The 13,678-nt window shown below is 51.4% G+C and overlaps 1 protein-coding gene across 1 annotated transcript; it reads right to left on the reverse strand.

Moving 5' to 3' along the window:
* Positions 1–1,951: 1,951 nt before the first annotated feature.
* On the reverse strand, positions 1,952–12,240 carry REM1 (RRAD and GEM like GTPase 1). Its single transcript, XM_081322794.1, has 5 exons — positions 12,095–12,240; positions 8,018–8,351; positions 6,225–6,307; positions 2,910–3,120; positions 1,952–2,774 (listed from the first exon to the last, which is right to left on the reverse strand). Exons 2-5 carry the CDS (start codon positions 8,346–8,348, stop codon positions 2,497–2,499), a joined length of 903 nt encoding a protein of 300 aa, XP_081178920.1. The 5' UTR covers positions 8,349–8,351; positions 12,095–12,240; the 3' UTR covers positions 1,952–2,496.
* Positions 12,241–13,678: the final 1,438 nt, after the last annotated feature.

The following is a 13,678-nucleotide window of genomic DNA, read 5'->3' on the forward strand; positions in this document are numbered from 1 at the left end:
CGTTCAAAGCCACGGCCGCACTTTAAAATATCGACTTCGGACTATTTTTCACCCTTAACGGCCGTTTGCAGCGTCCCCGTCTCACGTGATCCGAATTTGGACGCTGGGCAACCGGCTCCTATTTATGACGGTTTGCAGCGTTCCCGGCGGGGGGGGGAGGGGGATCACGTGATCCCCTTTTGCGACCTCCTGACAAGCAAAGTCAGTGGGGGAAATCCAGATTCGCTTAACGACCGTCTTAACAACTCCACAGGTGCAGCGATTGACTTAACAACTACTAGGGCAAGGAAGATTTGCGAAAACTGGGCGAAGCTGGACTTGATATCCGTCTTGTTTAGCGACGGACGTTTCCAGCTCCGCTGCGGTCTTACGTCCAGGACCACTCGCGCGATCAACGTAACAGAAAACACTCCTTACGGGAAGTCCTCCGTTTACAGCCGCTTCTTTAGTGACCATTTGCAAGAAGGGACGTTCCGCGAATTACAGTGCGAGACGAGGCCGTATTATTTCAAAAACCGTTCCCGTTGAGTTGCATTATTTTTTTGCCCCCTCCCCATCTGGACTCCTGCCGAGCCACGAGGCGAAAAATCAAAAGCCTTGGGGAGCAAAGTGGCACCGGTCTCCTTGCGGCCTCGTCCCTTGCTCGTTTTTCATCCAGCGGATTCCAGCGTGGCTTTTTTGGGGAAAGCCTGGATATCTTGCCTCTTTCTTAGAAATTCCAAGGCAGTCAGTTCCCCCACCACCACACACAAACACACACCTGCAATCAACTCAGAGGATACTCCTCTGGCATGCCACTGTGTTCTTTTACCACCTGAAGGTACCACCCACCAGGATGGAATAATAACACCGTTGGAAGGGACTCTGGGGATCTTCTAGCCCAGTGGTGGCGAACCTATGGCACGCGTGCCAGAGGCGGCACTCAGAGCCCTCTCTGTTGGCACGCGTGCCACCACCGCCAGCAGCAGGTCCATCAGGAGCCCCGCCCAACACAAAGGAGGCGAAGCAACCGTCTAGCCAGCTCCAGTAGAGGTGGCAGAGCAGAGGTCACCAGCCATTGTCGATTGGTGGACTGGAAGAAAAGGGAGGGGGAAGCATTTTACATGCGTGCATGCGCGCACGGGGCCGCGAGCACACACACACACGCTGCAAATGGGGCGGGGCTAGTGCCTGCGTGATGCTCACTAGCCCTGCCCCGTTCTTGCGTGGGGCAGCGCCTTCTATCTGCACCCGGCAGTGCGGTGGCCATTTTTGCGTCTTGCAACACGGTGGCCCATTTTTGCGCCCCCGGTTTTTTGCATGCCAGAGGCGGCACTCAGAGGTGCCTCCCTGTTCCCCCCGAGGGCACCACAATGCTGATGCGGCCCTGGCACTTTGCGATAAATAAGTGTGTTGTGGGCTGCGGTTTGGGCACTCGGTCACTAAAAGGTTTGCCATCGCTGTTCTAGTCCAACCTTCTCCTGAAGCAGGAGAAAATATGGAGGCCAAACACAACAACTTTTTGCGGAGGGGGGGGGGCGCAGAGATTTTGGTTTGGTATTTTGGGGGGGGGAGGTTTGCCTCGTGAATCCCTACCTGCAACCTGTAAACCTGGGACGACCCAGCTATTGAGCATGAGAGCCTTATAGCAGAATCAGAGAGCTGGAAGGGAGCTTGGAGGTCATCTAGTCCAGCCCCCTGCTCAAGCAGGAGACCTATACCATTTCCAAACAAATAGCTGTCCAGTCTCTCTTGAAAACCTCCATTGTTGGAGCATTCACAGCTTCTGGAGGCCAGTAGTTCCACTGCTTAATTGTTCTAACTGTCAGGAAAGTTCCATGATGCTTCTCTCTTTGGTTAGTTTCCATCCGTTGCTTCTCATCCTGCCTTCGGGCGCTTTGGAGAAGAGCTTGACTCCCTCTTCTTTGGGGCAGCCCCTGAGATATTGGAACACTGCTATCATGTCACCCCTTGTCCTTCTCTTCATTAAACTACACATACCCAATTCCAGCAACGGTTCCCTATATGTTTTAGCCTCCAGCCCCCTAATCATCTTTGGTGCTCTTCTCTGCACTCTTTCCAGAGTCTCGACATCTTTTTTACATCGTGGTGACCAAAACTGGATGCAGGATTCCAAGTGTGGCCTTACCAAGGCCTTGTAAAGTGGTATTAACGCTTCACGTGATCTTGATTCCGTCCCTCTGTTAATACAGCCTAGCACTGCGTTGGCTTTTTTGGCTGCTGCAGCACACGGCTGGCTCCTGTTTAAGGGATCTTCCACTAGGACTCCAAGATCCCTCTTGCCATTACTATTATTGAGCAACCACTTACGACCAGGGCAATATCCCCAGGGTGACACGATCCAACTACACAAGCTTGGCAACTGAGATGTAGAGGCCATCCTTGACGAACAGCAGTTCGCTTAGTTACGCCCAATTGCATAGCCGTGCCAGGCACAGAAAAACGGAGACCCAGGCGAGACCCTGGGCGGGGTAAGCCGGGAGACCTCCGATGCCCTCACAGCACAGAAAGATCGTGGCAAGACTTGGAGCGGACCTTCAGTGCAACTTTTTGGTTGTTGCGTGCCACCAGCCGGTCCAGGAAACGCCGCACTTTCTTGGTCAGGCTCTCTTTCCGTTTGTAAAGCGACATGCGCCGTTCGTTGGCCTCCTTGCTGTCCTGGCGCAGCCGGATCTGCCGCACCAACCCTTCGAAAAGTTCGGTCACGTTGTGCTGGAGGGCAGCGGACGTCTCGATGAATTTGCAGTCGAAAACCACGGCGCAGGCCCGGCCTTCTGCCAAGAAAAAAAAAAAACAACCCACAACATCTGGTGAGCAAGACTTGGTTGATGTCTCCGGCACATCCTGAAGGTGTTTTTCCAAAAGGCAACTGGATTTGGGGGGGGGGATTTCCCCCTCCTGGGACCCACCTTCCACAGAGACTTCTCGAGAGCGCACTAGGTCGGTCTTGTTCCCCACCAGGATGATGGGGATGTTCTCCGCCTGCCGGGTCCTCCGAAGCTGGATGCGCAGCTCCGAGGCGCTCTCGAAGCTGGCCCGGTCCGTGATGGAGTAGACAAGGGCATAGGCGTTGCCCACCTGCATGCAGTAATTCTGCAACCAGTTGTCTTCTTCCGACAACTGCAAAAAAAACCAAAAAAGGTGTAATGGAATAAGAATTGAATTGAATTGAATTGAACTGAATTATGAATAGAATAGAATAGAATAGAATAGAATAGAATAGAATAGAATAGAATAGAATAGAATAGAATAGAATAGAATAGAATAGAATAGAATAGAATAGGAATAAAATTGAATAGAATAGAATAGAATTATGATAAGAATAGAATAGAATAGAAATTGAATAGAATAAGAATAAGAATAGAATAGAATAGAATATAGAATAGAATAGAATAGCAATTAAATAGAATAGAATAGAATAGAATAGAATAATGATAAGAATATAATAATAGAATATAGAATAGAATAGCAATTAAATAGAATAGAATAGAATAATAAGAATATAATAATAGAATATAGAATAGAATAGCAATTAAATAGAATAGAATAGAATGATAAGATTATAATAATAGAATATAGAATAGAATAGAAATTACATAGAATAGAATAGAATAATGATAAGAATATAATAATAGAATATAGAATAGAATAGAAATTGAATAGAATATAGAATAGAATAGAATAGAATAGAATAGATACAATAGAATAGAATTAGAATAGAATAGAATAGAATAGAATAGAATAGAATAGAATAGAATAGAATAGAATAGAATAATGATAAGAATAGAATAGAATAGAATATAGAATAGAATAGAGTAGAATAGAAGCTGGAAGGGACCTTGGAGGTCTTCTAGTCCAGCCCCCCACTCAAGCAGGAGAACCTCAGACAGGTGACCATCTAGCCCAGGGGTGTCAAACTCAATTTCATTGAGGGCCTCATCAGCATTGCGGTTGCCCTCAAGGGGCCGGGTGGGTATGGCCAGGGTGGGCGTGGCCTACTGGGTGGGCGTGGCCAGCTCTACCTCGTTGGCATCAAGGGTGCCTTTGGGGGCCTGGGCAGGAGTGGGACAGATCTGAGGGTCTCTGGCAGGAGGAGGGTCTCTGGGCCAGGGCCAAGGCAGTGGGGGCCGTTCCTTCACTGTTTCCAGGATGGCTTCACGGGCCGCATGAAACCACTTCACGGGCCAGATCCGGCCCCCGGGCCTTGTGTTTGACATGTCTGGTCTAGCCTCTTCTTAAAAATTTCCAGTGATGGAGCACCCACGATTTCTGGGGGTGAGAGGGGGACAAGAGGTGTTCCCACACGAGAAGAAGAGTCTCTTTTGACCTCCGTCCCACCCTGATCCAGGCCTAGGCCGGGCTTGGCCAATTCAGAGTCAAAAGTGAGAGGAATAAATCTTTGCATCCTTTTTTTTTCGCAACGCAAAGTGCATGTCGTCAACCCTACAACGAAGTGAACTGGCACCATTTTCCCTTCGTTTTTTCAGTTGCCACAGAATTGGGAGGGGGAAATGAGTGTTTTCTCTTAGACATAACAATAATTTGTTCTGTGGGAACCAAGGTCATTTGCTAACTGCATTTTGGCGGGGCAGTAACTTTCCTTAGAAAGCCGGCACAAGCAATTAATCGGGGAATGTGATTTATGACCACGGGGGTGGGAAGTTTCACTTTGTAGCTTTGTAAACTTGTGTGTGTGTGGGGGGGCGTTTCAGTCTTGGGTTCACTTTTGAAGGGGCCGGTATTAAGCAGCCAAATAAATCATGTTCTTTTTGCACATCAACACAACCCATTTTACACACTTAACGACCGTTGCAGCGTCCCCCGCGATCACGGGATCAACCTCCAGACGCTTGGCGACTGACTCAGTCGCAGCATCCCGGGAGGGGTGTCACGGGATCCCAGTTTTACGACCTTTGGACAAGCCAACTCAATGGGGGAAGCCGGATTCACTTAACGACCATTGTGACATAACAACTGCAGTGATTCACTTACCCACCGTGGCAAGGAAGGTCATAAAACGGGGCAAAGGTTACTTAGCAAGTGTCTCACTTCGCAATAGAAATTTGGGGCTCAGTTGTTGAGGACAACCTGGAATCACGTCACACAGGTGGGCTGAACACAGGTGATGAGTTTGTGCAAGCAGCCAGGTGAGGACTTCCTATGGAAGCTGCAGCCACTGCTGGACTGAACCTCAAAGAATTAATTGAATTGATTTATTTGTATTCCACCTTTAATATTTTATGGCAAATAACTCAAGGTCGTGAACTTATCCGACACACCTTCCTTCTCCTATTTTCCCCCACAACAATAACCAGGTGAGGTGGACAGGGCTGAGAAAGAGGGACTGGCCCAGAGTTACTCAGCCAGTTTTGGTGCCTAAGGCGGGACTAGAACTCACCGTCTCCTGGTGATTGGCCCAAATACACCCGGTTGTCTTTCATCCCTAAGGCAGGACTAGAACTCACCATCTCCTGGTGATTGGCCCAAAGTCATCCAGCTGGCTTTCATGCCTAAGGTGGGACTAGAACTCACCGTCTCCTGGTGATTGGCCCAAAGTCACCCAGCCGGCTTTCATCCCTAAGGCAGGACTAGAACTCACCGTCTCCTGGTGATTGGCCCAAAGTCACCCAGTCAGCTTTTATGCCTAAGGCAGGACTAGAACTCACCGTCTCCTGGTGATTGGCCCAAAGTCACCCAGTCAGCTTTTATGCCTAAGGCGGGACTAGAACTCACTGTCTCCTGGTGATTGGCCCAAAGTCACCCAGTTGTCTTTCATCCCTAAGGCAGGACTAGAACTCACTGTCTCCTGGTGATTGGCTTCAAGTCACCTGGCCGGGATTAGAACTCACAGTCTCCAGCTTCCTAGTTTGGTTCCTTAACCCATAATAGACCAAGAGGTTCTGCAAGATTTGACAGCGTCCACATCGGAGTTTCTCAATCTTGGCCACTTTTAAGACAGGGGGTCCAGTCCCTCTCTCTCAGCCCAGCCCACCTCACAAGCTTGTTGTTGTGGGGGGAAAAGAGGAGGAGAAAGGTGTCTTGGATACGTTCGCTGCCTTGGCCGAAATAATAATGGCGGGATGCAAAGCAATGCATAAATTTTGCACGCCAGTCAGGAAGAGCGCTTTGCAGATTCCCTCCAGCCGAGAGAGATGCAGGCTCCCTTCCCTGTTTGAGGAAGGCATTCCTGGCCTGGATTTCTGGGTCTGACCATTCCCACCTACCCGCTTTTCAGCCTCCCAAGGGTCGATCACCACCAGCGTGGTCTCCTCCCCGTCCACGGACAAGGTGCGTTCGTAGCTGTCCTCTGGAAGAAAGCAGAAGCAGAACCGGGTCCGATGGCCACGAATTGCTTCGGAATCAGCAATAAAGAGGATCGACCCAGAGAACCGGGACTGCCCCAGACTCCAGAAACACGGAGGGAGCCTGTGGGAGCAGCCACGGCAGCCACGGGAGGGCAAGTGGTTTAAATCGGGCAGCAAGGAGGCCGAAAGTCACCAACCTTAGAGTAGCCCGTCCAGTTCAAGCCAGGAAGCAGGAGGACAATTTTGGGGTCCTGGGTGCTCTCTGAGCTTGGTGGCTTACTTACAGATGTTTGGTGACCCAGCTAAGGAACATCATCAGTGCTAGAAGGAAGGGGGGGTTGCAGAGAGGGGGAGGGAGAGGAGGACGACTGTGGGGTCCTTGGTGCTCTCTGAGCTGGGTGGTTTTCTTGCAGACGTTTCATTACCCAACTAGGGAACATCATCAGTGCTAGAAGGGAGGGGGGTTTGGGAGGAGGAGGAGGTCCGTGGAGTCCTTGGTGTTCTCTGAACTTGGTTCTTTTCTTGCAGATGTTTCATGACCCAACTAGGGAACATCATCAGTGCTAGAAGGAAGGGGGGTTTGCAGAGAGGGGGAGGAAGAGGAGGAAGAGGAAGAGGAGGAGAACTGTGGGGTCCTTGGGGCTCTCTGAGCTGGGTGGTTTTCTTGCAGACGTTTCATGACCCACCTAGGCAGCATCATTAGTGCTAGAAGGGAGAAGGAGAGGATGGCGACAACAACTGTGGGGTCCCTGAGGCTCTTTGAGCTTGATTATTTTCTTGCAGACGTTTCACGACCCAACTAGGGAACATCATCAGTGCTAGAAGGGAGGGGGGGTTGTGGAAACGAGGAGGAGGAGGAGGAAATGGTGCCCTCTGAGCTTCATTGTTTTGTTGCAGGCATTTCATGAGCCAACTAGGGAACATCATCAGTGCTAGAAGGGGGGTGGAGGAGGAGGAGGGGGAGGAGGAGGACTGTGGGGTCCTTGGTGCTCTCTGAGCTGGGTGGTTTTCTTGCAGACGTTTCGTGACCCAACTAGGAAACATCATCAGTGCTAGAAGGAAGTGAGGTTTGCAGGGGGGAGGAGGAGGAGGAAGAGGAGGTCCGTGGGGTCCTTGTTGTTCTCCGATCTTGGTGGTTTTCTTGCAGACATTTCATGACCCAGCTAGGTAACATCATCAGTGCAGGGGGGAGGAGGAGGAGGAAGACTGGGGGGTCCTTGGTGTTCTCTGAACTTGGTTCTTTTCTCGCAGACGTTTCATGACCCAACTAGGGAACATCATCAGGGCAAACCTCGCTCCCTTCTAGCGCCGATGACATGACCGACCTGGGTCATGAAACGTCTTTAAGAAAACAAGCTCAGACAGCACCAAGGACTCGGCTGTTCAAACCAGAGCTAGCAACAAAAATAAAATAAAATAAAAAATCCTCGGGAATCCGGATTCAAAGCGAATTCTGCCAGCTTTTTTTACCAACCCAGCTCCCGGCTCTTTTACTGTCTAAAAACTTACCACTTCAGGCTTCCTTGAGAAACTGCTTTTTTTGAAAATAGCCTGCCTCTTGTCAGATCACAGACCACCCCTGAGAGACGGGGCCCACTGTTTCCTCCCCACCCACCCACCCCCCGAAAAAAGTCCTAACGGGAGTAGCCTAATTCCGGGTCCCGCCCCATCGCCCCACCAGGAAAAGTCAGAGGAGCCTGTTGGAGACCTACCTCTCAGTTGCTCCAAGGAGTCCCTCTCTTGGAGCCCGGCAAAGAGACTCACCAGGCTGCTCTTGCCCACCCCGGGGTCTCCGAGGAAGACCACCCGGTAGAGGGATCCAGACGACTCCTCTGAGCTGGGGGACTCGGACCGCCAGCCCCCACAGGGCTCTGGGAGGCAGGCCCTGGGCTCGCAGGATAAGGACTGTCCCAGCTGGGGGTGGCACGGCTCAGCCCCCCTGCTCCGAGGGCTCAGCCTCTCCCGGGGAGGGGCCGGAAGAGGGGTGCTGGCCCGGCGCTGGCACGGACCCCCGGGGCTTCCCCGTTGGATGTTCAGGGTCATCTCCTGCCAAAGAGAATCAGTCCCAGGTTAGGTTTGCGTCACCGAAAAGATGGGGGGGAGAGGGGGGGGGGTGCATCAAATGGTTGCATCCATACCCCATGTGGAGCCAAAGGGAAAACATCATCCCAGTTATTACTAAACAGCCTGTCTGTTTAGACTTGTGTTTCTCAACCTTGGCCATTTTAAGATGGGTGGACTTCAACTCCCAGAATTCCCCATCCGTCGTGTGCTAGCTGAGGAATTCTGGGAGTTGAAGTCCACCCATCTTTAAGCGGCCGAGAAAAACTGTTCAGAATAGATACTGGCAGGGTGAGTGAGTTGGAAATAGCTGCAAACAAAAATCCAGCCAGTCCCGGCATTCAGCATTCACCTTTCCTCCAATGAGTTTATTCACGTTATTATTTTATTTAGCCTTATCCAATGACTTTATTTATTATTTTATTGAGCAGATTTATCTAGCTGCCCACCTCACCAAACCTGGCGTGCTGGCACCACCACAAGTTGAAAGCAAAACCGTAGAACGATCTTGGGGGAAAAAACAAAATACGAGTAAAAAATATATTAAAAAAAAACCAGATTGCAGTCGCTAGTTCTTCTTGCTAGCAAGGAGTGAGTGAGAGCGTGAAAAAGCTGGCTGTGTGAATGGGAGCTTTTAATAATCAGCGGTTTAAAACATGGTTAGTTGTGGGTTTGTTTTTTTTTCATAAACTGTAAAAAGTTTGAGACCAAGTGCCAATTCTCCCCCCACCCCACCCCACCCCGGAAGAAGTAATGTGAACCACAAGGATTTATGGGGAGGGGGCTCAACCACTGACTACCCCCCACACACATCAGCCTACTCCCCACCCCATACTCCCAGAAGGGGCTGGGAAGCATAGACATTGTAATCCAAAGGATCATCAATGGCTGAGCGATTCTGGGCCACTTGCAGGGGAAAAAAACCAGGACAAAACTCAAAGAAACGCACACACGGACACATCCCTCTGGGGACAACAGTCAGACCAAGCCCTTGATGGGCTCCATCTGGGGTCTCCAGGGCCTTGTGAAAGGGTGCCAAGGTGGGGGCCAACCTTATCTCCGCGGGGATGATGTTCCACAGGGAGGGAGCCACCACGGACAAGGCCCTTCTCCTGGGTCCCACCAGATGGACCTCCTTAAGAGAAGGGAGACCCATAACATCCTCTGCCTCCCCGCTCTGCTGGGCCGGGCGAATGTCACTAGGGAAAGTGGGTCCTTCAGATAACCTGGCCTGAAGCCATGTAGAGCTTTGAAGGTGACAACTAACACTATAACAGAATAACAGTGCTGAAAGGGACATTTGGAGGTCATCTAGCCCAACCCCCTGCTCAGGCAGGAAACCCTATACCCTTTCAGACAAATGGCTGTCCAGACTCTTCTTAAAAACTTCCAGTGTTGGAGCATTCACTGCTTCTGGAGGCAGGTTGTTCCACTTATTACTCAATTAATCCACAGATTAATTGTTCAGACTTGTTTCCTTGGCGCTTGTGGCTGCTGGCAGATTTCACTCAGCTACCTCTGGTTTTGGCCACCTAATGAGAAGAAAGGACTCACTGGAGAAGAGGCTCATGCTGGGAAAGGTGGAGGGCAAGAGAAGAAGGGGACGACAGAGAATGAGGTGGCTGGATGGAGTCCCTGAAGCAGGAGGCGTGAGCTTCAATGGACTCCAGAAGATGGTAGAGGACAGGAAGGCCTGGAGGAACGCTGTCAATGGGGTCGCAATGGGTCGGACACGACTTCGCAGCTAACAACAACAACTTCTGGTTTTAATTTAATTTTTAATTTTACTACCTGGATCCTCTTTTGGGCTAGCAGATGAAGCCCACAGGCGAAATCAAAGTGTCAGCAAGCCCATCGCCCTTTTGAGTCTTTTACAGTGCGGTCTCTCTCTCTCCCTCTGTCTCTCTGTCTCTCTCTCTCTCTTTCTTTCTCTCTCTCTCTCTCTCTTTCTCTCTCCCTCTGTCTCTCTTTCTTTCTCTCTCTCTCTCTCTTTCTCTTTCTCTCTCCCTCTGTCTCTCTCTTTCTCTGACTTTCTCTTTCTCTCTCTCTCTTTCTTTCTCTCTCCCTCTGTCTCTCTCTCTCTTTCTCTGACTTTCTCTCTCTCTCTCTTTCTCTTTCTCTCTCCCTCTGTCTCTCTCTCTCTGTTTCTCTCTCTCTTTCTCTCTCTGTCTCTTTCTCTTTCTCTCTCCCTCTGTCTCTCTCTCTCTCTCTCTCTCTTTCTCTTTCTCTCTCCCTCTGTCTCTCTCTTTCTCTGACTTTCTCTCTCTCTCTCTCTTTCTTTTTCTCTCTCCCTCTGTCTCTCTCTCTCTGACTTTCTCTCTCTCTCTCTCTTTCTCCTCTCTCCCTCTGTCTCTCTTTCTCTGACTCTCTCTCTCTCTCTCTCGCTCTCTTTCTCTCTCCCTCTGTCTCTCTCTCTCTTTCTCTGACTCTCTCTCTCTCTCTTTCTCTCTCTCTTTCTCTCTCTCTCTCTCTCTCTTTCTCTCTTTCTCTCTCTCTTTCTCTCTCTCTCTCTCTCTCTCTCTCTCTCTCTCTCTCTCTCTTCTCTCTCTCTCTCTCTTTCTTTCTCTCTCTCTCTCTTTCTTTCTCTCCCTCCCTCCCCCTCTCCCTCTTTCTCTCTCTCCATCTCTCTGTTTCTTTCTCTGTCTTTCTCTCCGTTTCTCTCTCCCTCTCTGTTTCTTTCTCTCTCTCCCTCCCTCCCCCTCCCTTTGTCTGTTTCTTTCTTTCTCTCCATCTCTCTCTCTGTTTCTTTCTGTCTTTCTCTGTGTTTCTTTCTCTCTCCCTCCGTTTCTCTCTCTCTCCCCCCCCCTCTCCCTGTTTCTTTCTCTCTCTCCCCCCCCCTCTCTCTCTCCCTCTCGCTCCGCGTGCGGGTTGCAATCCTGCTCTGGTTTCTTACAGGGCACCAGTAACCCAACGCCGGGCAGGCTGGTTTCGCCAGCTCCCCACTTCCAAAACACGGTTAAAAATTCAAACCGGAGAGCGGTTTCCGATTGTCACCGCGGCGTAAAGTTACACGCGCGTTCCGCAAACGCCGCCCGCAGCCGACTTGGACCTCGGCCGCCTCCGAGAAGCCCTGGCGGCTCCAGCGAAGCTCGTGGCGGGGGGGGGTGGGTGGGTGGGTGGAGGGAATTTTTTTTAAAAAAGAGGCGAAGGAGCACCTGAGCACGTGCAAAGCGCATCGCCCTGCTTTCCCACGATTCCCAAAAGGGCCGCGCACTTCGACTTGGGGGGTGGGTGGGGGTGGGGGTCCCTAATTAAGGGGCGTCCACCCCATGGCCAACTTTATAAAGGCTCTCCAAAGCTGCCCGGGCAACGCCGGGAGTCCACAAGTCGGAAAAGTTGCCTGCTCTAATCTCTTTACCGTGTGTGTGTGTGTGTGTGTGGGAGGGGGGTTCCCGGCTGCTTTTCCCCTCCCCAGAAACCTCGCGAAAGCGAATCCCGGGGTGGAAAGCTTTCCAGGGCCCTCTGGGTGGCCTCGGAGGGGGACGAGGGGGGGGTCCCCTCGCCCTCATTTCGGGTGGGGCAGGGGCGGCTCTAAAGGCGCAGGAGGGGGGGGGTCCCACCGGAGCGGGGGCCCCGCGCGCTTCTCCCCTTCAGCCAGGGGGGTCCGACCCATCCCGGGGGACGACCCCTTCCCCTCCCCTCCCCTCCCCTCCCCACGAACCGCTGTCCAAGTTTCGGGTTTGGGGGTGGGGTGGGTGGGAAATCTGGCCGCCAGTCGCCCGGCTTACCAGCTCAACGGCTCGCTCCCGGGGGTCCTCCGGGCGCCCCCAACCTTGCGCCCCGTCCAGCCTGTCCGGCTTCAGGGCGCAGCGCCAGCCGCGGCGGGGCAAGGCGGGGATTTTGGAAGCGGAGCGAAGGGGAGGGACACACCCCCGGCGGCCCAGATAGACCCCCCCTTCCCTCCCTTCCTCCCCGCCGCCGCCCTTCCCAAGCAGGATGAGAAGAAGGGGGGGTTCCAGAAGGATGGGGGGGGGCTGCACGGCCGGCGGGCACGTCTGGGTACCAGCCCCGTCTGCCTTGGGGAAGAGCCAGGCTGGCACCCGTCTCAGCCGCCTCCGCTTGGCGCTGCCAGCCCCGGTTTTCCTTGGAAGCCCGCGTTCCCTTAGGAAGGGGAACTAACCGAAGAACGGAGTTGGAAGTGGGGGGGGTGTGTCTTGGAGGTCCTCTAGTCCAGGGGTCTTCATACTCGGCCCTTTTATGACTCGTGGACTTCAACTCCCAGAATTCCTCAGCCAGCATGCCTGGCTGAGGAATTCTGGGAGTTGAAGTCCACGAGTCATAAAAGGGCCGAGTATGAAGACCCTTGCTCTAGTCCAACCTGCTGCTGGAGTGGAAGACCCTAGCTAGGTTAGGGGGTCTTCCAACTTTGCCCCTTTTTATGACTGATGGACTTCAACGGGCGCCTGGCTGAGGAATTTTGGGAGTTGGAAGTCCACCAGTCATAAGAAGGGCCAAAGTTGAAGAACCCCCCCCCCCGCCCCAGGGGTAGGCAATCTCGGCTCTTTTGTCACTCGTGGACTTCGACTCCCAGAATTCCAGACTCAGGAATTCTGGGAGTTGAAGTCCACGAGTCATAAAAGAGCCGAGGTTGCCTACCCGTGGACTAGACCATTTCAGACAAATGGCCCTCCAGTCTCTTCTGAAAAACCTCCAGTGTTGGAGCATTCACAGCTTCTGGAAGCAAAGTTGTTCCACTGGTTAATTGTTCTAACTGTCAGGCAGTTTCTCCTTAGTTCCAGGTTGCTTCTCTCCTTGATGAGTTTCCATCCGTTGCTTCTTGTCCTGCCTTCGGGCGCTTTGGAGAATAGCTTGACTCCCTCTTCTTTGGGGCAGCCCCTGAGATATTGGAAGACTGCTATCATGTCACCCCTCGTGCATTAAACTAGACAGACCCAATTCCTGCAATCATTCAACATATGCTTTAGCCTTCTGTTCCCCAAATCATCTTGTCTCCAGAAGAAGTGAAGCTGATCAAGGAGAGAAGCAACCTGGAATTAAGGAGAAACTTCCTGACAGTGAGGACAATCAACCAGTGGAACAGCTTGCCACCAGGAATCATGGGTGTTCTATTCTATTCTATTCTATTCTATTCTATTCTATTCTATTCTATTCTATTCTATTCTATTCTATTCTATTCTATTCTATTCTATTCTATTCTATTCTGGAATGGAATGGAAGGAATAGAATAGAATAGAATAGAATAGAATAGAATAGAATAGAATAGAATTAAAATAGAATAAATGGAATGGAATGGAAGAGTAGAGTAGCGTATAGAGTAGAGTAGAGTAGAAGAACAGAGTTGGAAGGGACCT

The sequence above is a fragment of the Vipera berus genome (assembly GCF_964194415.1).
Source record: "Vipera berus genome assembly, chromosome: 3".
NCBI classification, from domain to species: domain Eukaryota; kingdom Metazoa; phylum Chordata; class Lepidosauria; order Squamata; family Viperidae; genus Vipera; species Vipera berus.